Source organism: Pteropus vampyrus, unplaced genomic scaffold (genome assembly GCF_000151845.1).
Source record: "Pteropus vampyrus isolate Shadow unplaced genomic scaffold, Pvam_2.0 Scaffold74, whole genome shotgun sequence".
In the NCBI taxonomy this organism is placed as follows: Eukaryota; Metazoa; Chordata; class Mammalia; order Chiroptera; family Pteropodidae; genus Pteropus; species Pteropus vampyrus.
In genome coordinates, this window is record NW_011888855.1 from 4,749,951 (window position 1) to 4,775,804 (window position 25,854).

At 39.5% G+C, this 25,854-nt stretch overlaps 1 protein-coding gene, 2 long non-coding RNA genes and 1 pseudogene across 5 annotated transcripts in view; 2 read left to right on the forward strand and 2 right to left on the reverse strand.

Annotated features, from left to right (window-relative positions):
• Positions 1-337: 337 nt before the first annotated feature.
• LOC105293562 lies at positions 338-15,916 on the reverse strand. The gene is made up of 3 exons (XR_895998.2): positions 15,663-15,916; positions 3,094-3,161; positions 338-1,769 (listed from the first exon to the last, which is right to left on the reverse strand). It is a non-coding gene; the product is annotated as an uncharacterized LOC105293562 (long non-coding RNA).
• LOC111741138 lies at positions 3,102-10,497 on the forward strand. Of its 3 annotated transcripts, none has more exons than XR_002780900.1 (6): positions 3,102-3,168; positions 5,675-5,748; positions 6,034-6,111; positions 7,561-7,720; positions 8,374-8,408; positions 9,333-10,497. It is a non-coding gene; the product is annotated as an uncharacterized LOC111741138 (long non-coding RNA). The 3 variants fall into 3 exon arrangements; XR_002780901.1 differs by lacking the exon at positions 3,102-3,168 and adding an exon at positions 5,493-5,599 and having other exon boundaries at positions 7,561-7,742; XR_002780899.1 differs by lacking the exon at positions 3,102-3,168 and adding an exon at positions 5,493-5,599.
• Positions 12,563-12,681, reverse strand: LOC111741220 (annotated as a pseudogene).
• The window catches only part of HSPA4 (heat shock protein family A (Hsp70) member 4), a 38,161-nt gene continuing 27,340 nt past the window's right edge, over positions 15,034-25,854 (forward strand). The window contains exons 1-2 of the mRNA XM_011362301.2: positions 15,034-15,359; positions 25,104-25,161. Coding sequence (XP_011360603.1) covers positions 15,253-15,359; positions 25,104-25,161 — 165 coding nt within the window. The 5' untranslated portion in view covers positions 15,034-15,252. The remainder of the gene's footprint in view (positions 15,360-25,103; positions 25,162-25,854) is intronic.

The following is a 25,854-nucleotide window of genomic DNA, read 5'->3' on the forward strand; positions in this document are numbered from 1 at the left end:
GATTATTAAAACAGTTTCTTGTATTTCATTGTAATTCTTTAATTACAACTATGCAACTATGGTTATAGTCTTAATCCTAATTTTTCATTTTTGAAACACCATTTACTAACCTATCACTTTTTTTTTTTTATTGATTTGCAATGCCACTCTCTAATATACTATATATGCACAAATTTAGTTTGTTTGGACATTCTACTTTCTCCCAAAGATCTATTTGTACCAGTATTTGTGTCATTATTTAAATTTCTGTGGTTTTATAGGCTATTTTGATATCTGATGGCCCAAGTCTCTCCTAATTAGCTCTTTTTCCCTCAATCGTTTTTATTGCTCCTAGGCATTTACTTTCCTAGATGAGCTTTATTCTCAAGTTTTCAAGTTTTCCACAAAACAATATTAAGATTTATTTGTCATTTAATTTTTAAAGAAACTGCATTATAGCAGATGTGAAAAGGTGAAACAGAATGAGATACAACAAATCAAAAGGAGGAAGCAAATGACATTATTTGTGATGATTTGGTTGCACACCTAGAAAGCCTACAAGAATTAATCAGAAGCGTCTAGAGCGTTCCACACAGGGTCCACACACATGATGTTACTGTTTCCCAGTGAAGCCCATGGGCTTAAAGGACCCTCAGGTTTGTCTAGAGGCCCGGGCTAAAATTCAGATACTAAATTTTATAAATCTTAATGGGTAGAAGCTGAAAAAATGAAAAACCCTTGTGAAAGCTGCAAGTAATTTCTATCTGGCAAGAATGAACACTTCTCTGGTCGTTAAGCGAACTATTCTTTTATTCTACGAAAATCTTCCCCAAGTGTCTTCAAAGAACTCAGGGAAGAATGGATGAAAAAGGCATGTGTTACAGGGAGAGTTGCATCTCTCCAGACTGGGCTGCTTTTGGTTAGGATGGTTGTTTCCTGCCCCAACCATGACCTGTTTGTGAGCACCTGTGGTTAGAGAGCTGCATGCAGAACAGGGCCCACTTTGTGGGCAGGCAAACTATGCAATATGCAGAGCCCCTTGCTTAGAAAAATCCCAGACTAGCTTACTGTTCTGCTATTGCTCTGCTGAAATTCTTAATAACTTTTGAATAGGAACTCCTGCATTTTAATTTCGCACCTGGCTCAGTAAATTATGTAGCTGATCCTGCACCAAAGTTGGTGAAAATATTTTCACAAGGCACTGTAAAACTGAGCTCAATAAAAACTAGCTCCACCAGGACCAGAAAACGAGAGAGGAATGATCTTCCCATTTTTCCTGGAATTCAGAATCAGTCTTTTTTCTGAAGATTAGTAGCTATGGTTAATCTTTTTTTTTTTTTTTTTTTTTACCTTGGTGCAAAATTGAACATGGGTTCTTCCTTCATATGCCTTTGCATACAAGGAAAAAAATAGTTCTCCTTCCAGCAGGGTAAGAAAATTTGACTAACAGCTACATAAAGAAGAGGTTCAAGTAGGGCAACCACTTATTTTGTGAAGAGGGAACTGGGAGAAGGGCATTTGGGCCTCTGGGGTATATCTGGTTCTCTACTGAAAAAAGGGTGGCTCTTCCATCCACTTCTGGCTGTGGGGGTGACAGCTGCCTTCATCAATTATTGCCATTTTCCAAGAGAGCTTGAAAATTACACATTTGAAAGCTATGTCACATCCTCTTATCTTCAGACACAGCTGCTTGGGCTCCTTAGAGTCCTTGGTCTTTGATGAAATACTTTGCTGTGACATAGCTGTGAGTCCAGGATTTGCTGGCTCCCTTTCTGGTAATTCAAATTTATCTATAGTAGGAGAGAAGGAAGTTGATATGCTGAGAGAAGCAGAGATGAGATACAGAGAAAAAAGCATACCCAGACCTGATTGTTTTCTGTTTTGATTCTTTGGGTTATCATAGCTTCCCCTCAGTAAATCTCATATGTGATCAAGATGGTTCAGATTGGTGTTCTGATTTTTGCTCCCAAAGAGTTCTTGGAAGTAGACTTTATTCCCATTTTATAAGTGAAAGAGCTAAGACTCAGGCCCTGGATATTGGAGTCAAATTTACTCAGTTCTCTAAGTGCACTGAAGCCCCAACTACGAGTCTCTCAGATGTCTTTGTTAAATATTTTATTCAAGGTGCACATCCCTGAGCTTTTTCCATTATTCACCTCTCCCCCCACATCCAGCCAGTTTTGTTTATTTTGAAATAACATAGGACTGCTTCCCTTTTATCATTTAGGATTCAATTGCAAGAAATAAAAAACAATTATTTAGCTAAATTAACAAAAAGAATTTATTGGCAGTTTATTAGATAACTCATAGTCTAGAACAAGGGTCCTCAACCCCTGGGTCATGAACAGATACCAGTCTGTGGCCGGTTAGGAACCAGGCCGCACAGCAGGAGGTGAGCTATGGCTGAGCCGGCATAAGTTCATCTGTATTTGCAGCAGCTTGCCAGCGCTAGCATCACCGCCTCAGCTCCAATTTAGATCATCAGGCATTAGATTCTCATAGGAGCACCAGTTCCTGGTGCCCAAGAGGTTGGGGACTGCTGGTATTGAAGGAGGAATTGCATACCCAGTCTTGAGTAGGTTTTGAACCAGAAAAGTCCAGATCTTAGTACTGAGAGGTTGTGTTCTATAGCTGCTATCAGCAGTTTGCTTGGCTACTTATAGACATGTGCTCATCCTTCTACTCATGGGGAAAGTGACACCTTTTTAGGTGCTAATGACTTGGGATCCACAATAAGCAGCCCACCAGAATGAGGATTCGAAAAATACCTCAAGGAATGAATGATGAGCAGTAGAAACAAAGGAAGTGCATTCTGTTCTATAGCAGATTCGTTCTGCAAAATCTTTCCATGTAAATTTATCTAGTCTAGGTATAGTGGGAAAAATAACACACTGGTTTGCAAAGGCCTACAAGTGGCCAAATAGAAATGCCATATAGCAAACGCAAAGGACACCAGCTGAAATGAAAATGTCCATCTTAGCTCTCTTTCTCTCTCCCTTTCCTGGTGAGGATAATAAACTTCTGTGTTCTAGATCCAAACATTTTAATTGACAGGTCAAATATATGATGATTGTTTTATTAAAATTCATGTGAAATTCAGAATGAGGCTCTCACCTTTCTTCCAGACATATGCCCCTATTCATCAAATTTCTCTGGCTGCCACCGACTCCACTGGGCCTTCCCTGTAAAGTAAGTATTGAGGCTAAAATGACTTTATTCCAACTTGAGCTTAATGGTCTTGACTCCTCCCACCCCCGTTTTAAACACAAGTAATTCATTTTTATTATGGAAAACTTTCCTTATGAAAAATAGAGATCAAGACAAAAGTGATGCGTATTATGTCTTCCTACCTACAGAGATTTTTGAGCTTCTCTTTTGGGAAATGTAGATATTTTCTATATCCATAACTGAATCCTAACTAATTATAACACATTTTAAAATATCACAGACAACATCAGATCTTTAAATTTGAATTTGAATTTTGTGCGTTAACAGTATGTATTGCGAAATGATCACCACAATAAGTCTGGTCAATATCAATATGAAGGGCTTTTTATCATTAATAAATCCTGAAAGTGCATTTTAATACCCAGCATTTTTACATGAAAATACTGCACTTGCAAAGTGAGTTCTAAATGTGGTGAGTTTATTAGTCAGAACTATTCAATTTGCAAATGACAGACACTGAAATCAAAGTAAACCTTGTAAAAACAGAGCTTTAAGAAATGGATACCAGTAGATGCCAGAGCAGGGCAGCTTTAGGCACCTGGGCCCAGACACAGGGTTGTGATGTCTTTTGCCAAGACAAGCTAGTCTCTACTTTCTGTGTAGCAGCCTAATTCCCTCAGACCTCTCTCTGTGGCTGGCCAGTGGAACCTTACAACACATCCTTAAAATTCACAGCATGTCAAAGACAAAAGCCAAACAAATAAGCAAACTGGATATTGCAACAGGGAGAGCACCCCAGACCGGAAGACCATAGTGTGTCAGCAGGATGGTTTTATGTGGAGACATTTGCAGGGAGCAGTAGACAACTTCTAGGTGGGGTGATTTTACATTTGTAATTGTTTTTGTAATCAGGGGGTCTCAGTCAGCTCAACAGGAAACATTTGTGTCTAGCTAGTTTCACGGGGAAAAATAGTTCAGATAATCATTTATAAGACAATGCATGGGAATTTGGAGAGTCTGTGTCTGGCCTTGTCATAGGTAAACAAGGGAGTCATCTGTGAGTCTTATCTAAGTTGCATGAAGAAGAGTGGTTCTTTGTAGTAAGCTGAAACGTGAAAGGGTAGGGGGAATTTCTTAACCATCTCAGTTTCCTAAGAACGCAGGGCTTAGATAAAGTTGAACATTGTCAAGACAAAGAAGAAAGGAAGTTCCCCACCAGCTGCAAGAGACACATCTCTGCGAAGAGCACCCCGTGCTTGGTCACATGCTCATCTATCTGCCTATCTCTAGGTCAGTCTTCATGGCCCAGTGTGGAGGGGTCGGGAGGTACTGTGAACGACTCAGCCTGGGTTATGCCCACTTCTATTGTCAGGGTGGTGAAGAGAAGGATTATAAAGCAGTTAAAGAAAATAGCTCCACAGCAAACTGTCACCATTTAATTCCAGTGGCACTAAATTTGAGAACTTTTCCTTAAAGCAGAAGACATAAACCTTTGTTCAAAGTTTAACAGTGGCAATGTGATAATGATACTGGTAAATGACCATGAATCCTTTCCTAGACCTTTAAACAGTCCAAGGAGTCTCACATGATACTCCACGTTTCCTTCCCCAAAAGAACTGCCCCTCCCTCTTTCCAATCTTAGTGCTATAAAATCAAACCGGCAAATGTTAAAGATACTTTAGTAGTATTCCAAATTACTCATTCTTTTTTTTACCATTTTTTTCCATTCTTCCTCAAGACCATCTTTGGCTTAATGTGGCCTAGAAATCACAGAAATCCCCGCTCCCACCACCTAAGAGTTTTAAGGCCTCAGGTATATGAATCAACATGGTGAGAAAACAGCCCCTTTCTAACCGGATTTTGGGGAAATTTGATTCTTTGGACCAGTTGTTACCCAAAGAAGCAAATATAGACTGGAGGTCTTAGAGTCTAAAGATCACTTAAGAGTTTTGAAACTCCTTACATCTGAAACTAATAAGATACCGTGTGTCAATTATACATCAACTTTTAAAAAAGGAGTTTTGAAACTCTTCACCTTTTCATTTCACCGGCAAAACTTCAGATAAGGAAACAGAGCCCAGAAATCCCATCCTGTGAAGGATCAGGATTCCAACTTGTAGTTAGTGGATTTAATTTAACCACATGTTATTTAATCAGGCACTTTTGGCAAAATATTTGTGGTTTCCTCCCCCCTCCCCCCACTAGGGGCATCAGTGCACTTGGAGAATTGAGTAAACTTGACTCCAGTATCCAGAGTGTGGGATAATTAAATTCAAAGACCATTCTACACTTTTAGAGGTTGAATTCCTCACAGACTTCTCTTCTCCATCTCTGTTCCTATCCCAGGTCATACCTAGAATGAAGCTGCATCCGCCTTGCAGGTGCCCACCAGAAATCCGACCACACCAAGCATCCCATGACATTATTGAAGATTTATGGGCTGCAGTGGAAGGTGGTTACACTGTAGATGACATGACAACTCTTTCTTTCTCTCTGGCAATCAATGACATCCCTTAACTCTTTTCAGATCAAGACTCCTCTCCTCCTTCCAAAACCCTATAGTCCCTACACATCACCTTGTGAAACTCTGCAGAAAGTGAGGTATAGTGAATGCCTCTCCCCATATATCCCCACAAATAATGTTTATCTCAAAGCTCACTCAAACCTATTTGGATTCCTCAGCTCTCTAACTCTGGGGCATAACATTTCTGTCACTATGTCAATACTGTGAGACATCTTGTGGGGGATCTTTATAGCTCATGATGACAGTCCTTGGAGACTCAGTGTTGGTGACCCTGTATTCCAGGCTATGCTGGAACAATTAGGGTCTTTTACCTAGGAATTTTATATTAAAACTAAAGGTCTTCAATTTTTATCCTTGTGTAGGGCTAGGCTTGAAGCATGTTCATTCTGAGCTGTGGGGCAGCCAGTCCATGGAGAGAGATCCAGTCTACAGAGAAAGAAGTATGTTAAGATACTTTTAGCTGGAGGTAATAGAAACCTCAACTCGAGGTTTCAGACATGCCTGAGTGTTTCTATAACGCTTTCTTTGTCGGTTGTTCTTACTTCTCTAGTCTGTGCTGATGGGCCTCTATGTTAATGCCTACCATGTGATAGGTGTCCAGAGGGCCCCTCCGGGCCTCTCACTCCACGGTTCCCTGATGAGGGGTATCCTAGCTTCATCTTGACCATTCTTTCTCATCTGCTGCCTTTTGTTGCAGGGTCCCCTCTCTGAGCCAGCAGCCTTCTTGGGTAGAGTGGTGAGATGGTCCAAGTTCAGCCACCTATTCCAATGTGCAGTGGATCCAGGGGAAGTACATATTCCCATGTCACACCAGACTACTTTTCTCTCCTGGTCTTTTCATATAGCCAGTTTGCTCCAGTTCTTTTTTGTTCACACATGTCCCTCCTTTGTCAAAGGGGAGAAATTGGCAAGCATGTTGCCTCAGCAGATGGTCAAGTGAAACACAGAATGCAGGTCTCTCTCCTCCTTGTACTCTTCTCTCTAGTTTTCTCACTTGTCTTTCTAGAAGCGACAGCGCTTTCCGCCCCTCTCCTATGGGGAGGAGGAAATCTCTTCTCACCATGAATTCTGCACTCCCCACAAAGCAAATCACCATCTCCCTTTCACTCCTCCCCACTTCTCTTACAGAGACTAGAGGGTGGCTGGAGTGGGGAAGAGGCTTCAAACTCTAGGCTGTTTCGGCCCACTTTCGGGGGAGTTGGCTGGCTCCAATTACTGGCAATTTTCTTAAGGGTGTGAGTTAGTTAGCACTTTTTTGCTCTCACCTGTGGGCTCTAATCACCAATTCTGGGAAAAATTTAACACAATATCCTCTTAGAGAAACAACGATAACAACCATCTCTAATATTTCTTGAGCTATTGTTGTGTATCAGGCTATGTATATTTTATATTGTCTTATTTAATTGTCGTGTTGATCCTATGCGTTAGGTCCTATTATTACCCCCATTTTTCATGTGAGGAAACTGAGGCTTATAGATTAAGCCACCAGCCTAAAGTCACTCAGGCAATGCGTGGTAGGACTGGTATTCAAGCCCGGTGGTAGGGCTGCAGAGCCCTATGCCATCTACCATGCTCCCTCTCCTGTATGCGCATGGGAAGCAGTCTCGCCCATTGTTTTTTAAGGATATATTCATTGAAATAGGATTGTCGTCATAGTGTATATGTACTTTCCCCAAAATGCTTCCTAGAAAGACTGAACCAGAACATAATGTCCCTTACACCTTAGCCAGTACTGGGTATTGCAATTTTTTTCCCAATATAATTTTGTTATTATTTTAATTAGCATTTTAAAAAACTTCAAATGAGGTTGATCACTGTATGTTTGCCATACGTATCTACTCTTTGGTCAACTTTATCTTCCAACCTTTGGTCTATTTTTTCCCCCCCAGGAAATGAAAGGGAAACTTTATTGAGGCCCCAGGGCCAAGGGGTTTGGGCAGGAGGCCGCCCTTCAGGTGGAGGAAGTGGTGGAGAGGCCCTGAACTTCTTGTGGCATAGGTTGTTGGTGTGGCCACACTTCTCGCAGCAGTTGACAGCGTAGGGATGCAGGTGTGCGTAATACCTGTGGCAAGTGATCTTGGTGCAGTTGCACTTTTGGGCGAGGGCGGAGGGAGGGCTCGATGATGTATATATCAAGACTATTACCTCTTTGATGCTATATATATTAATATTTCTTTCCAAGAATAAATTTTTTATTGTGGTAAAATAAATATAACATAAAATTTAGCATTTTAAGTGTACCATTGAGTAGCATTAAGTATATTCACAATGTTGTCCAACCATCGCCATTATCCATTTCCAGAACTTTTTCATCATTTCAAAGAGAAACTTTGTACTCATTAAAAAATAACTCTTGATTCACCTCTTCCCACAGCTCCTGTTAACCTCTATTCTATGTTCTATGAATTTGCTTATTCTAGATATCTCACATATGTGGAATCATACAATAGTGCCCTTTTGTGTCTGACTTACTGCACCTAGCATAATGTTTTTAACGTTTATTCATATTGTAGCTTGTGTCAGAATTTCACCCTTTTTAATGGCTTAGTAATGTTCCACTGTACAGATATACCACATTGTGTTTGTCCAGTCATTTGTTGATGGACACTTGGCTTGTTTTCTCATTTTTGCTATTGGGAATAATGGTGCTATGAACACTGATGTACAAGTACCTACTTGAGTCTTTGCTTTCATTCCTTTAGGTACATACATAGGAGTGGAATTGCTGGATCATGTGGTAATTGTGTTTAACTTTTTGAGGTCAAAATATACTTTTTAAAAATTTAAAAACATACAAATATGTATAATAAGGACATGTAAGTGATTTAACTCATTAACTTATTAATTTATTTAACTCATTAATTAGCATAGTAAAGCTAATTTAATGGAGAATTCAAGACTGAAATGAAAGAAAGAATGCAGTTTGCTAAATCAAATACAAAACTTGTTATCATTCTACAGGGCAATAAAAGCTTAACCCCTGGGAATATGTTTTCTACCAGACATCATTTGCATCTCTCCTCTACAAAAACCATTTGCAACTTACCAGGCTTCTATAAGTTAACATCTAATTTTATAGAGTCTGGGCCCTAATCAATAGAAAATGGCAAGTCAAGCAAAGCTGCATTTTCCTAAAGAATTATAGGGCCCTTAGGTGGGCTCGTTAGACAATGTTTTCCCGTGATGTTGAAAGAGCAAGCAGTAATCTTTTTGCTTTATCTCTAATTTTTTTTCTTAACTTTGCATTTGTTCCCTTTCATTTTGTTTATGGTCTTTTTTGCATTCATTTCTTACCTTTGCTTTTACTTTTTGTCTTTGATGTTATGCTTACAAAAGTTAATTCTCTGTTTATATACATATATATTTCCTGATAATTATATGGTTTTATTTTTGAAATTTAACTTGTAAACCTTTAAATATTTGATTTACCAGAAATATATTCTTTTATATGATTTGAGGTAGGGATCTAAAGTTTTTTCCCAAATGGTTAGCTAGTGTCCCAATACCATACCCTCTCCCCTAGTTTGAAATGCCATGTATCATATACTAAATTCTCATACTTGGGTTTGTTTCTAGACTTTTATTTGTCTGTCTTTGTCTTTTCTGGCACCAGTTTTACAGTTGTAATTAATAAAGCTTCTTTTCACTGTGTTCCCTCTAGCAGTTCTGATAGGATGGCGCTCTGCTACTAGCAATCACACCTTTGGTCAAGAGAACTACTGCACACAGAGGAGGGGCAAGTGGCCAGCCTTGTTTCACAGGCAGCAACTCTCAAATGTGAAACTCTGTTGCATTCTTTAGAAAACTCCATTGGAGATGCTAGAGGAAGACGCTCATCTAGGGAAAGTACATGCTGAGTGGGGTAGGGGTGTGGGAGGTGGGGGGAGGGAGAAGCTCATTCATAAATTTCTTCAATCACGTGGTTCTATTTACATGAAGATGCCAGATTGTCACTGTGTCCTCCCAATTTTGGAAGGGGATTTTACACTTAGGGAAGAAGCCCTGAGAAAGAATATCAGAGACAAGCCCTAAGGGAGGCATTTTCGGCAGGCATTCTAAAAGACTGGTACAGGTAGGGCCTTCTTGAGCCTCTGGATTTCATCTCACTTAGGGGCGGTAGACACACAAAAGATGAACGTACTCCTGCTTCCTGACTACTCACAATATGTGCTAATACTATTAGAATAAAAAAAGATATCCCGAGCTCTGCTCAATGGTTCTGGCTGTTACACTCCATAAGGATATTCAGCTGGAATCTTTAAGGTCACTTCTCTTTCTTCAAAAATAAACTTTGGCCTTTAGTGGAAATGACACAAAATATTCATATTTAATAGACTATATAGTATTCTTAAAGTACCAGTAAACCAGTCTTGAAAAATGACTTAATAACCACATTCCTACTCTCTGCTGAGTACATTTGGGCCATCTGTATCCACCGGCTCTGCATCCATGGAATGAAACCAGATCAAAAAAATATAACTATAAAATAAGTTACCTTGTTGCTGACATGTACTATTTAGTTAGGCCTACCATGGTTGAGTGTACTGAACATGTACAGCCTTTTTTTCTTGTCATTGGTTGCTAAACAATACAGTATAACAACTATCTCCATAGCTTTTACTTTGTTTACATAGCATTTACTTTGTATTAGGTATTATAAGTAATCTAGAGATGTTTTAAAGTATACTGGATGGAAGACGTGGTACATATGTACAACGGACTATTACTCGGCTATAAGAAGAGATGAAATACTGCCATTTATGACAACATGAATGGATCTTGACATAATCATGCTGAGTGAAATAAGCTAGACAGAAAAAGTTGAAAATCACATGATATCACATATATGGGATATAAACCTAAAGCAACAAATGAACAGGACAAACAAACAGAGACTCAGGGACATGAGCTATAGACTAGTGGTTACCAGAGGGGAGAGGTAAGGAAGGAGTGGGGAGATAGATGGGGTAAAGGAGATCAAATATGTGGTGACAGAAAGAAATCTAACTATGGGAGGTGAACACACAATGCAATATATGTATATATGACTTACTGTTGAATTGTACACTGGAAACTTATTGGATTTCATTAACCAATGTCATCATAATAAATTTAAAAAATAAAAGTATATGGAGGATGTGTGTAGGTTACATACAAATACTCTACCATTTTATATAAGGGACTTGAGCTTCCATGGATTTAGATTTCTATGGGGGTCCTGGAACCAATACCCCCTGGATACCAAGAGATGACTCATTCTTTCCAAGCATTTCAAGAATACGTAAAGTTCTTATCATGCTTTTTGTTTCAAAATATTTTCATAGTGGAAGCTTCTTTTGGTCATCTTTTCCAGGCTTGTCTTTGTCTTGCCTGGAAGAGAAACTGTGATGCTTCCAGTGAGCTCAGATCACCTCTTCTCTTGTTTCAGTCTGCTGCTGCTGCTGCTGCTGCTGCTACTGCTGCCTTTTGCCAAAGGGATGGATTCCTGTGCCATTGCCAGGAAAATATGTTAGTCACTCTCCACTGAGTTAGAGCTTGCACTGCTGGCACCCAAGTGTCAAACTGTAATCGTCTGTGATATATTTAGATTTTTACCTCACACTGCATTTGAACATTAACTACATGTCAACAAGAAAATAAATGGTCTTGCTTTGGTTGTGAAGCAATGTATGGGCAGAATGCCACATGAACTTGTTCACAGTAACATTGTTCCTAGTAACACTGATTTTTTATCGAATTACAAATATTCACACTCAAAATTCCTCTTTAATCAGGAAAAGTGAGTTATTATCAGAGGCCACAGGACATTTTTAAAATCATTGTCTTTGAATCTTAGAGGCACTAAGTAAAGTGCATTTTGTCCTGAGATAAATGAGCTGTTTTCAGCCTAAGGGAAACCAGTACAGGATATACTGAGTTCTGATGAATTAGATAGTTAAAACAAAAGGTGGTGAAGAAAGCTTTGTAATTTGTAGAAAGGAGATGGCAACTGCTACTATGGCAGGATAGCTCCCTGGGGGAGGGAGTGAGGGTGCCGGTTCCCTCCACACTTTGGAAAGGACAGGCTGGAGCAGAACTGGGTTGAGCAGGTCAGAGTCATGTTTCCACTCTCAACAGACCACACCAACAAGTGTGACTTTGGGGTGGAGTTGGAATGCCAGCTGCTGGAGGTGGAAAAAGGCTGGGTCTGGGACTGAATGAAAAGAGGATGAGAGTGATGGATAAGGAGGTTGTGAGTTAGGCCAGGGAAATTTTTAGTGATCAAGGGACCTAGATGAAGGGGTTAAATATTCATGATCATATCAGCTTGTTTGACTTGGAGAAATCTGTGCAAAGTTCATCCAATATTTTAACATTATATAGAGGGAAAGGGCTGGGCCTGATACTGCAGGCCAAATGTTATAGTGTAATCAGCCTGAAAAAGGGCAAAAAGTGGGGCTTTGGAGAGGGACTTCAGAATTAGATCATAGTGCTACAATGCAAGCCAACCATTTTATAGAGTGAGGAAGGACCCTAAGATTTAGGCAATTTGGAGTTAGAAGTGGATTGTGATGATTTTTTTTTTTTTTTTATATCAGAAGAGCATTATAATCAGAAAAATGCTTGAGGGGAAAAAGCAGGAGTCTAAATTGTGTTCTATTACTCCTTAACCAGTATTTCTTATATTTATACTTATATTTCTGATTAAACAAAGTTAAACAGGACTTCTCAGAGCCTTTAAAATGATAATGTTAACCTATTAATATCTCCTGGCACACTATCCTGGAGGACACACTTTAACTTAATGTTAAAAAAAGCACAACCAAATTCAACCACCATATGTAACAAAAACACTGAAAGTATTTCAAAATATCAGCAGTGAATGACTCTAGTTGAATTATTTCTCCTACTCTTTTTTAGCACCTGGTCTTCCTAGGTGGTCTCCCATCCAAGTACTAACCAGGCCCGACCCTGTTTAGCTTCCAAGATCAGAGGAGATCAGGTGCATTCAGGGTGGCAGGGCTATAGACTCTTACTCTTTTGTATTTCCCATAATTACTTTGATGAACCTCTAGAAGGAACATGAAATTAAATAAAGTAGTGGTGTAGTTGTAGGAGGTCCATGTTGAAGTCAGAGTTTTAAAAGCTGCGTGATCTTGAACAGATTCCCAAACCTCACTGGGGCTGTTTCCTCAACTATAAAATTGGAAAACAACACCTACCTAATGGGTTTGCTATGAAGATTAAATGAATTATGACATTCAAATCACTCAGCAAAATGTCTGGCACATACTGTAGGAGCTAGAGACAAAGTAACTACAATTATTACTGAGCTATTAGAGTTTTAGAGTGTTAGAAAGAAGTGCTGGTTTGACTAAAGGCACTGGTCCACTCATTATGATATCAGGGAGACCAGAAAACACCATTTTCTGAGTTTGTAGCTTCCTCCTGAAGCAAAGAATTATAGAAACTGCTATAGAGTGTAGGACAGGATTCTGTAGGACAGTTGGTAGGGATGATTATGAATTCTCAAATGACTGAAAACCTTTTTTCTCATGGTGAGCAGCCTATAAATACTGTATTTTAAAACAAACAAACAAACAAACAAACAAACACTTTCCTGATTGCTTGGAACTAAATTAATCATCCCACCAGTAAAAGGCATTTGACCACTTCCTTTTTCTAAAATACTCTGCTGAATGAAAAGAACTTGTGCTCCAACCACCGCAGTGCCTCCAACATTATTCTGGCAACTTCATTGTTTCACGATTGTGATTTTTGGAAACTTGTCATTAAGATTCTTCAGAATTCTTAAATAACTGTTTCTGACTTCATTTATTTAAATAACCCAGAATAGCCTCTTGAGCTATAAGTTTGATGATCCAGGAAACTATTTATAGCAGGATGAGTACTCTCTGTGACTGATGTTACTTACTTATGTTTTATTTTGAGAAGGACAAATCCGTAAAAAGATTGATAGGGTTGATGGTATTTTAAACTGAAAGCATTGCCAAGGCAAATAAGGCAAGTAGATATGAAACTGGAACATAAAGAGATAGGGGCGTGCTTTTTGCTAGTTTAGCTAAAGGTTGGGGAGGCAGAGTCTGTAACCCAGATGCAGTGATTTTTTAGGTGGATTAAACATTTCTGCCTGGGGCAGGATGGCCTCTATTTGCCCAGTCTTTAATAACCTAGAGCAGACGGAGACAGGAACCATCATAACTAAGGCCAATACTGTCCTTGGTGTTACTTATATCCTCCTAGGAAGGAGAACAATTGGAAATAGAGGCAAGTTAAGGTCAATGGAACTTTTCTTTAAAAAAGCTTTTTTTGCTAGGGGCCCTTAATAGTAGAATCATAATTATTCAGAACAAGAAATCACAACAAATTACTGGAGACTGGAGATTCAGATGCCCTTTCTTCTGAAATCTCATTAAGCAATTTATCAGAAATGCTTATTACATAAAATTGCTTCCTGATCACAAGCTGGCTTACCCTCCGCACCTGGAACACGCCGTAACTCTCAGCAACTCTTTGCTCTCCCAGGTGCCCATGTTAAGTGAGTGAGAGGCACTTAAATATTCATTAGCTTTTGTAATTCTATCACTTACTGGCTGGCCTGAACGCACCTAGGTAACGTATCATGTGCCCCTCGCATTCAGCTCAAGACAGGGGCTTGGAATATATTGGGGATTAAAAGGCTTAACCCCGCAGACTGAACAAAGGACATGAGTGGTTTAAAGAACGGTGCGACAAGGTTGAAGGGAAAAAAGCAAGGCGGTTAGACTGAGAGTGGATTCCTGCCTGAGAGGGCGCTGTCTTTGATTTTGACATAGCTCGACTTGAGGCCCTACTCGGGGCCGGGTTCCAACGGCGGCTTTCACCTCTACCATCCAACCCACCCCGAGGGTAGAGGTGAGGGGCCTCTGGACTTGGAAGATTAGCTCGCCCTCCCATTTTGGGGGCCCAATACAAGGTGGGGCTCCGGCGGGGGGGAACCCCACCACCGGAAGTTTCTTTGGAGATAAAGAAAAAACGGCGGAAGTAGGCCAAATGCGCTTCCAGCCAGCCTTCATTCTTTTGGAAGGGGAGGTGCTTCACTGTTCTTTGCCGCCGTGGAAAGCCCCCGTGGCGGATTCTGTGTGCAGGTTCAATTGGCCAGCTCTGCCTCTCATACATCTTTCCACCGCCTGTATCCTTTCCCAAGTTATCGTGCCGGGACATGACGTACGCTTGTACGTACCTGGGGGCGGGACCTCAAAAGGAAAAGCGTCTGAGCCCAGATCTCGCGAGAACATTCCTTTCCTTCGCAGTTATCGCTCTGCGGCTTTACTCTCGTCGCAACGAGATCTTTCGAGATCTTCTCCGCCCCCGCTACCGGCGCTCTCTCTGCGGCCGCTGAGCCGGAGCCGGCCTGAGCAGCGCGCTCCGCTGCGGTCCCATTTCCGAGGACCTAGGCGCTCGCGTGGACACTCGCACGTACCTCACTAGCACCTGTCCCTCGGCCCACGCGGCCCGCTCTACGCGTGCCAGCCCCGCCGGGGTCCGTGTCCTGTCTCGCCGGCCGGACCCGGGCTCGAGCCCGAGCTGCAGCCAGCGCCATGTCGGTGGTGGGCATAGACCTGGGCTTCCAGAGCTGCTACGTTGCTGTGGCACGCGCCGGCGGCATCGAGACCATAGCTAATGAGTACAGCGACCGCTGCACGCCGTGAGTGTGGGCCAGGCCGGCCGCGTGCACGAGGGGTGGGGAGGTAGCAACTGCTCGGGTCTGCCACCCTTGAAGCTGGGGAACGCGGGTCAGGGAGTCTCCTCCTTTCCGAACCGAAGGCTTGGTGGGTAGAGGACCCCCTCCCCACCGGATGCCAGGTGACTAGTGGCCGTGACCCGCCGTATGGGTCTGCGCCAGGGAGCGAGGCCTTTTCCCGGTGGCCCGCCGGCTAAGCGAAGGCTGTGAGCGGGTACTCGAACCAACGGAGGGTACTGGTAAGAGCTGGAGAGAAAGCATACAGACCTGGGATGTAGGATAGATCGTCGTCTTTGAGCGGGCAGAGACCATGCCCAGGGCATACTGACGTTTCTTGAGCCCAACACAGCGTTCAGAGTTTTGTACACAGCAAGCACTTAATAAAAATTGAACGGGTTCAGGCGTCTGTTAGTGGCAGGACAGCGGAGCAGACGGAGTCCCACGTGCGTGGGGGCGGGGCGGCGCCCGGAAGAGAGGGAGCCGGAGGGTCAATCTCCGGATGGACCAGGGATCTCGGGATTGGAGTGAGACAGACATATATCAGAAAGCTTTTCGTAAAATTGATGCTTTCTCGATAACCTTTGCATTCATTTTGTTTTCTTCATATCGTTTCAGTATATTAAACTATGTTGGGTCATTCTCTGCTGTTTTGTGCGCATCCATTTTCACAGTAATACATTCCAGCCAGGGTGTTGGTTGCAATTATTAATGACTCAGGGACTCACTTTGACTTTTAGAATCTATAGTAACTTATGGGACCAGTATAGACATAGCTTTAAAAAACCGTGACTCACTCAGGTCCTTCCTTTGTTAGAGTAAAAAAGTCTACTTTTTGAGTACGTAGAGATACCTTTTAGTCCACTGTCTTTCTCTTGGACAAAGTCTTTAAGCAGCTTGGTATTATTTTCTAGGTTCTCAGTGTAGCCGTTCACGGGCATCTGTTCGAAGGCGCGTTTTTTACCCTGACCTTTGTCACGCTTCTTAAACAGATTGCTAACCAAACTAGATTGCCCTGTTAGCCTGATCTTTTCTACCTAGAAGGCTCACAGCATTTCCCTCCACTTGTCATATTTCTACCCCTTGGTTTAGACCTAATCCAGATGCTTCCCCAGAAAACCCATTTCAGATCCCCAAACTGAAGTTTGATGTCCCTTTCTCGATTGCGTTTATAGTTTTTAACAGCTATATCGAGATGAAATTTGAAGTGTACAGTTTGATTGTTTTTGTGTCACAATTGTGTAACAATTTGTGTAACAATCCTCATAATCAATTTTAAAACATTTTCATTACACCTCACTCCCCCTTTTTATTTTTTACAGTTTTTAATAATGGGTATTATGTTCTAATTTATATTTCCAGGAAAGGGTATTGTATGCTGAAGTTTTTTTTTAAGCATTAAAGTTTATTTTTAAGCGTTTAGGCATTAATTTCCTATTTGATATTGTATTCCTCTCTAGATCCTACTTTTCTTGATCTGTAAAGATAGCCTCCAAGGAATTAAAAAGTCTAGAGCACTGTGTTAGGCATGTAACATCTAGGTCCTTTCTTGCCTAAAATTGGACACTTTTTAGCTTCAGAGGGAAGAGAATCCCAAATATTGGAATAGTATTCCTGTCCTTTCTTTTAGACTGTTATGTTATGCTCTGTTTTTTTTTAGACAAATAGCAGTTACAACAGATTTACCATGAATTCCATTGAAAACTGAGTCATTTCAGTAAAATTAAATTTTCCCAAATCGCAGTTAAATTTGCCTCAAAGCCTAAGTGATGGGTGACCAAATACACCATGTAATTGTGACAAGAAATACCTTTTAAATACTTTAAATAGTTTTCCTTGTATGTTTTCCCTATATTTTCCTTTCTATTCCCCCAGGAACTTACAGGGATGCCATATACCCATGTAATTTTTGAACTGATTTTGATTAGCTTATATTTCTCTGTTGGAGTCTGGTTAAGTAGAACATGGGAGCAGAAAGGTTAATCTTTGTAAGTGGTTATGGAAAAATGGTTTTATACCTCGGGTACAGACTGTGATATAGGTTTGTTTTTTGTGTGAGTGGAAATGAGACCATTCTAGAGGGATGGCTATGATGAAAGTATCTCATTTCAAGTTGTTGGAGTAACAGGAGTTCGATTCAGTTGTTGAGAAGCCAGTTGAGCCTTACCTAGAAGAGACCCTTGCTTTTTTTTTTTTGAGAACATCTTAAATTTTTAATCCTTTCTTTACAGATTACCTAGACCACTTTTGAGTAAGAAAATTTTTTTTTTTTTTTTTTTGAGAACATCTTAAATTTTTAATCCTTTCTTTACAGATTACCTAGACCACTTTTGAGTAAGAAAACTGTAGAAAGTTAGTAACTGACACAAGCAAACGCCAGGTGGTGGTGGCTGGTGTCAGTTTTCTACAGAGATCTGCTTTGCAGGTTGTCCAAATGCACTGCTCTGGGGCTCTGCTCACACTGGCTGGAATCAGTCACCGCAGATTTTAGGCCACAGGTCACTTTTCTCCATATTTTTTTGTAAGCTCTTCAGCGTCCTTACAGAATTTTATAATGGCCCTTAAAGTATTCTTCAGCTAGGTTGGCCCAAACGGCGTGCTCACCTAGGGGTTGTTCACCAGTACTAGGGAAAACTGGATTACTTGGTCAGCTTTGGTTGCTGGCTTCTAGTTTTCAGCACTAATTACTGGCAGACAGACCTGCCCCCTTTAATCGATGTTTGGGTGATAAATCTTTGTTTTAAGTGTGATCTTAAGTAGTTCGAGTGGGTACTCTGCTGGAAAGTTGATTTCAATTCTGAAGTCCCTCTTATATGGAGGGTTGTCAGGAACAATAAGCCTTTCCCAAGTCAGTAAATTAGCTTCATCAACCTGGATGTTATGGAAATTTTTCATTCCACATTTTTGAATGTCAAGCTCCTTCATTAGCCTCCTGCTGGCTGCCATCTTGGATCTGGGGCTGCTGTAGTTCCTCAAGACACTTGCTTTTCCACTAAATTTAGGTTTCCTTCGTTTTAGCAAATATCTAATGTTTCCAAAATGCCATCCTTTGTGCTAACTACTAGAGGTGCTCTGGTGAACAAATAAATGGATGTGGCTAGTAGAAAAAGCCAGATGCTACACAAAATACTTAATTACTAACTGGTAAAGGCCCAGATGGAAAAGTACAAGATACGATGACAGGGGGACCTAACTTGAACTTGAAGTGGGGTGGAGGTGGTCAGTATTCTTAAAGAAGTGCCATTTAAGTTGGTACCTGGAGGTTGAGTACCATGGAAGTTGTGATGGGTCCGGGGAAGAGCTGTTCCAGGCGGAAGGAACAGCAAGTGAGGAAGAAGAGCTTGGCACACTTGGCAAGACTTAGAGGTCATAGCTGGTCTTGAGCCACTTGAGAGAATGGTGTGATAAATCTGGAGAGGGAGGTAGGCGGGGCAGACTAGATTATGGCAAAGCTTTGTAAATCATGTTAAAGATTTTTATCTAGGTGCAGTGGGAGGTGATCCAACTTGTATTTTTAAAATGTGATTAATTTTTTTGGAGAATGGATTTATTGGAGAAGTGTAAAAGAAGCAGGGTGATAATTTAGAAGGCTGTTGCACTATTTAGTCCACGTGTGAGTTGATGCTGCTCTCCAGTAGTGTGGTAGCATGGGAGAGAAGGGTGGGCAGCTTTGAGATGAACTTTGGAGTTCTAAATTAGGAGTGCCAGTGTTGAAGTTTTTGACTATAGGCTTTGGAACGAGATGGAAAGCTTTTTAAATATTTAGTTGGATTATTGCAGTAGAAAAGGTACAACCACAAAGCTTTTTTTTGCAATGTTTTTGGATTGCCAAAGATTAGAGAAGTTAATTGAGCCATACTTTCCAAAGTGAACACTTTATAGGGCAGAAATTAGTTACTTAGAAAATAGTTGTGTGTATGAATTGTTTATATTATCGGTTTCATAGACTTAGTTCCTAATAAACCAATATATTAATAATTTGAAGAGATGAAATTGGCTGTTAATAACTGCCCTTGAAAGAGTAAGAGCTGAAAGTATGTATATTTTCTGGCAAGAAAGTTATTCCTCTATGAAGCGAATGTCTTTACATGTTGTATAGATCTAAGAGCAGCAGGATGACTTAGATCTTTTGGATTCAAAGAAAAGAAAGTTGATTTGTTAACTAAAGCTTCAGACACCACTCCCCCTCATATGTCTGATTGCAGAGGGTATGAAAGTAATTTCTTAGAATCATTTAAGAACTAAAACAACCTTATATACAAAATTGGTATAAGTAATCTACACGACCTTTGTCATTAGATTCTAAATTGTTTCCTAAATCAAAACATTTTTTTCTGACTTAACAAAGTGCTTGTTTGCTGTAACAATAAAAACACTAAAGTGCTAAAGTAAAATTATATTTCTTCCTCTAATTATTTGCTTTGTATTCTTGTATACCTTTCTCTGTATTTCTATAAATATTTCTATAAATACATGGTCTGTGTGTGTTTAAACAAATAGGATCATATTCTGTAAATATGATTACCTCCTTAAATATGTATATTCCATACTATGGCTGTAACATGTTTTTTTCAAACACTTGGGTTATTTTTAATATTTTACCATTACAAATAGTTCTTCAACAGTAGTCTTTTATATTTATGTTTTCATGTTAATACTTTTATTTTTGTTGGATAGATTTCCAGATGTGAAATTGCTAGGGCAGAGGATATATATATATATATATATGTGTGTGTGTGTGTGTGTGTGTGTATACATACACACATACACTAAGAGTTTCAGTACGTATTGCTGAAATACTTTACAAAAATTTTAAGGGATTAATTTGTACGAGGAACATAAGTGATTTCTCTACCTCACTGGAGGTCGTGGGGATTATTGTGAGTTAAAGTGTTCAGAGTAATGTCTGACATACAGTAAATACTGCCTAAGTATTTGCTTATTGCTGTTACTACCTTTTTGTCTTTTTTATTAATCTTTATTAATGGATTATATATTGGAACAGTAAAATGAAATCTATTGAAGTTTGTCTAGGGTTGATCAAATATGTGGCATCTAATGTGTAAATATTATTGACTCAGGAATTTGCTTTGCTTTAGTAACTGTTTTGGCCTGTTTGATATCAACTTTTTTTGGGGTACTTTTAGTTCGGGACTAAGGCAGTGACCAGAGGATACTACGATTAATATAGTAACCGTTTCCATGCCAGATATGCCAACATCTCTTATATGATAGTCTAAATACTATTGTCAGTTCTTTTAAAAGCTTAATTCTCTTATGTTGTTTAAGAAAGTGAATTAGAGCAACAGTTGTGCTAATGCTGAGAGCTATTCTATACACAAACATGAAACTACCTTTTACGGATCTGCCAATAGCAGCTATTGACAGTATCCTATCAGAATGTGCATAAATATTTGGTCAGTAGTATTTCTTAGCCAGGACAGGGAGATCAGTGCTATTCTCTGGCTTAAAAAGAATATTTCTAGGTCCTAAAGATTAGAACAGCCTTGAACTTGATTTGAATTAACTTCCAATAATTTGGAATGTAGGAAAAGTAATATTAGTCGAATAGCAAGTATCTGAGTACTTACGTTTTTAGCAGCATTAATTTGGCGTCATTTATAGAGGAAGTATAGGGTAAAGATTCTGCTGTCTAGAGATTTAATCATTCTAGTTGGAAATATGAATGACATAAAGCAACAATGAAAGGTTATTTAAGTACAGACTTAAAATATCGAGTACAGAGGAGAGGTTACATCAGTGGAGGATGGAATGATGAGGAAGGGCAGGAGTGAGGCTTGAGCAAATAGGATTAGAATGTATTCAGGAAAAGACTGGGACAGTTCAAGGGAAGGTGTAGAAGTAGGAATAAGTATAACAGGTATGGTTTGCAGTACTAAAATATGCATGTATAGGATTTGGAGTTCAATAGTCTTGATTTTGAGTCTTGAACTCCCAATATTTACTAGTCATGTTTCTGGGCCCATTAACTTGACTCGAATCAGTTCTTCATTATAAAACTGGGTCAGTAGTTCTTTTCTCAAGTGTATTTGGGAGAATCAAGTGTAGAATACTTAGCACACTGCCTGGTGTATGAAGGCCCAGCTGTGAAAGCTGTGGGACAAGCATCACCTGCTTGGACGAAAGAGAGGCTTCCTTCCATAAGTATTGGTGGATGCAGGCTGCATGCAAATTTTGGAAGTTCCTAGTGAATGAGCATAGTTGATATGTTGCCTTTAAATACCTTGTCATGCTTATTTCCTGTCAAGATCCTGATGGAATAATTCAGCCACTGAAGGATATGTGGAGGAGAAACAAACTGAGTGGGGCGCTTTTTATCTTGTTTTTTTTTTTTTAAGGACATATTTACAGGCATACTTTGGATATTGCAGGTTTCATTCCAGACTACTGCAATAAAGTGAATGTCACCATAAAGGGGGTCATAATCTTTTTGCCAGTGGAGGGTCTTGCCTTCAAGTTGTATAAAACAACATCTGTGAAGCACAGTAAACTGAAGTGCAGTAAAACGCGATATGCCTGTCCTAGGATAGAACTAGTTACCTAAATCTGACAGTGGCCATCTTCAGTGGGAGGGTGATGGTTGTGGAATCAATAACCTTTATTTTGTTGTTCATACTTTGTTTTCTAATTTTCTACAATGAGCTCACACTAGAAAGCACTGAACTAGGTTCTAGTGCTGGTACTAATATTCAACTTAATCTTTTTGGGCTTTCTTCACATTTATATATTTTCTCTGTAAGCTTTTAGTTTGAAAAACCTTTAATTGGTGCAGTTTGACATATTGACCATCATTAAATTGTCTTTTTAAAATGGAAGTAGTATGACTTTTTATTTCTCATGGGTAGATAATTTTAAAGATGGCTGACTGGATTTTAGTGGTCAATTTGAGAAGGTGATACAGAACTTTCATAGCAGACTGGTTGGTATATTTTTGTATGAAACTTGAACCGAGGCTTCACTGTAGCTTTAGTAATAGCTAATATTTTATTATTTATTATGTACCAGTATCTGATATAAGCCCTTTAAAAGTGGATCAACAAAATTTATCTTTATAGCAACTATGTGAGGTAGGTGCTGTAATTTCCCTGTTTTAGAGACGAACAATTGAATTTCAGAGACGTTAAGCTGTGACTAGAGCTCATGACTAGAAAGGCAGAGAAGGGATTTGGACAGATCCAGGCTCGGATTGTGGAGCCAGAGCTCTTTTTACTGCATATGTGTTCATATCAATCAAGTTGATAGCATAGTGGAAAAGCTAAGGATTTTTTTCTTTAGTGCAGTAGTTGGCTTATTGTTACAGAATTTTAGAATTTAAGAATTATGTAGTGATATTATATTGATGATTTTCTTTGATATGATAAGAAGGGTGGACTTTCCCCATACTTTGTAAGAGTTATATACCTTATTTGACGTGTTACTGCTGTTAGGTGGTGAACACTGATGTTCCATTAGTGACATTTGATTGTTTTGTATGAAGTCGGGAACTGTTTCTAGTGTCTGCATAGACCAAAAAAAGATGAGTACTTGAAGTGAGACAGACTGGTATTTAGCTTTTCAAGATGTATGAAATACTTCCTGTTACTGTTGAAAAGGAAGATGTGGTAAGTAAAAATGTTAACTGATTTCAAGGAAAAAATTATTTAGAGCAGCTGTATATGCTAGAACATTCTGTGATGATGGAAATGTTCTATATCTGCATTCCCAAAGTCCAATAAGTTTTAAGCCAAGTTTAATAAGTTTTAAGAGGTAGGAATGATTAATTTTGCCTTGAGGGGGATTTGGGAAGGTTTCACAGACAAAGCGGGTGATATTTCTGGAGAGTGAGTGATTTAGAAAGACCAGAGTATTTCAGTGGCAAAAGTGGCATGAGCAAAGCAGTAAGATTGGAAGACTTTAATTTGTTGGGTCACTATGTTTGTGAGATGCCACTGGAGAATGGGGATAGAGTTGGATGGTGAGAGACTTTTAGGTTCCACATTAAGGAATCTGGGCTTTATTTGTTGGTAATTGTTTTTTTGGGGGGATGATAATTAGAAGCTCTTGCTTCTAGAGTTATCGAGGTAGGCTAGGAAGTTAACCTTTCAACAGGACATACAGGAAAGTTGGGAAAATTAATGTTTTTATTCTTAGAGCTAGTAATTGTTTTGAAATGGAGGTCTGAAAAAAGGGCTGCAGGAAGCAATGGAAGATAAAGAATATTGCCTTTTAGTTATGTTGGGATTGAGATATTGGTGGGATACTCTTTAGAAAAAATCAGATCTGATGGTTTTTAGAGAGAGATGTAGTTTTACCAACAAGGCTTAGGTTAAGGGGCCTTTTTGAATTGGAGAGAGTGAGTGGATGGAGTGGGTAAGATTGCCTTGGGCATTTCCTAAAGGGCAGTATGGGCTGTGTTAGGGGTTCTTACCCTCCCTACTTGTTGGAAAGGGCCACTAAGGCACAGGGAGACCCAGCATTCTGCCAATTTGCATAGGGCTGATAAGTTTATTTAAGTAAAACAGTTCTCAATAGGTCATTTAATATAGTCATATTTGGACTAAGGCAGTATGTATGTCTCCAGAGGCCTATTTCTTTCTTACCTTGCTAAATTGAAAGAACTAGGGGTCCCGGGAGGATAGAGAGGGTCAAAGCTAGAGTGTAGAGTATGGCAAAATGATCTAGAGTCCTTACTCTCATTACTTTCAGGTTGTATGACCCTGGATAAATTTACTCATTTAATACCTTTATGGACTCAGTTTCCTCTCCTATAAAATGGAGGATAAGATGAGGGTGCTTATGAGGATTAAATGAGATAATCCACATAAGCAGTCTATGTTGTCATTATAATTAAAGTAGGAGGAAGAGAAGGCTTTACTAGCTTGAGAGGGAAATGGACTCTGGGAAGAGCTTTGTCTTTGGGATTTTTTGGGTGGTATGTGTGAATTTGATCTTACCATAGCTTGAGAGAAAACAGCTACTAGAAAGAGAGGTGACAGATACATGAGAATAAAGGGAACACGGGGCAAGGTTGCAGAGGGATTAATTAGAATGAAAAACAGGGTGACGCATAGGGGGCATGATATTAAAAGCATCAATTCCAGTATAATTAACTTTTTAAGCTTTAGCACAGTGTTTTAAAATAGTACCTTTAAGCAGGTTTCAGTTTTGCTTTCTAAAATAAGCAGCAGTAGCTCAAACCAGCAGGCAGTATATGAATTGGAGATTTGGAAGAATGTGTTCAGAAGTGGGAATAAAGTTTCTTATCGGAAATTCTGAGTCTTTGGAAGCTAGTCTTTATAAACAATTACTTTTTATAAACAAATAGGACAAGAGTTGTTTTCAGGGTGTATAGACTGTTGTTACAGCTATCAGGTGTTTTTAAAAACATTTAATTAATGAGTTGATATGAGCGTACATTGTTTTATATTGGGATTTTGAACCCCAGACTTAAGAATTAGAGAATAGTGGAGACTGGTCAAGCCACTACATACATCTCTCTGTATATCGTAGACATAAAACTTGTGCCTCAACATCAAAATGACAGGACTCCTGTTATTCTAAGAGGCAGCCCATTCCATGGACAGTTTTACTCAAAATAATGGTTAAAATTATAGACTTACTGGGTACTATTAAAATATATCTTGCCTCCTGTGGTTTTGGATGTAATGTTGTAATAATGTTATATGTTTAAATGTTTGTTTTATTTACTAGGGCTTGCATTTCTTTTGGTCCTAAGAATCGTTCAATTGGAGCAGCCGCTAAAAGCCAGGTAGGTGGAGTTTTGTTTTTTCCTAAAACGACTTATTTTTATGGTTTGTCCATCTTTCCATTCAGCAACTATTTGAGTGCCCATTATGTATCCTACCTAGTACAGGTAGGCCCTAGGCATACAACTAAGAGAGACAGACCTGATCCATATTTGCATGTGCTAGAGTGAATAGCATGAGCAGTATAATCTGTCTAATGCAAACTACTAGAATGCACATCTTGTTTAAGCACGGCTTACTTGTTCCTTGACATTTTAAATGCTCCTTAAAGTCTGTCTTGTTGGGCCTTTTGCCTTACTTATGAAGGTCAGTGTTAACTCTGGAGTTGGTCTTGTTAGAGCTCTCATGGAAAGAGAGCATGCTTGCAGAAGCCCATCAATTCATCATCGGTTCACTTTGTAAACTAGGAGCCTGATATATTTGCCGGTTTCTGAGTAACCAGAGTGGCAGAATACCGAGAGTTCTGTTCTCTTGAATGTCTGAGGTTGCTGTAAAGTTAAGGAGTTGTATGTTTGACCATTTCTGTGGTTCAATCTGGAGCAAAATATACAATGAATAACTATCTCTCTTTTTGTACTGGGCAGGGTGTAAAATTTACAAGCCTAAGAAAATGGTGCTTGGTCAGTTGTTTATTAATTAAACTGGGTGTTTTATATTCTCTTTTTCAAAAACTTCAAGATATTTTTGGGGGCAGT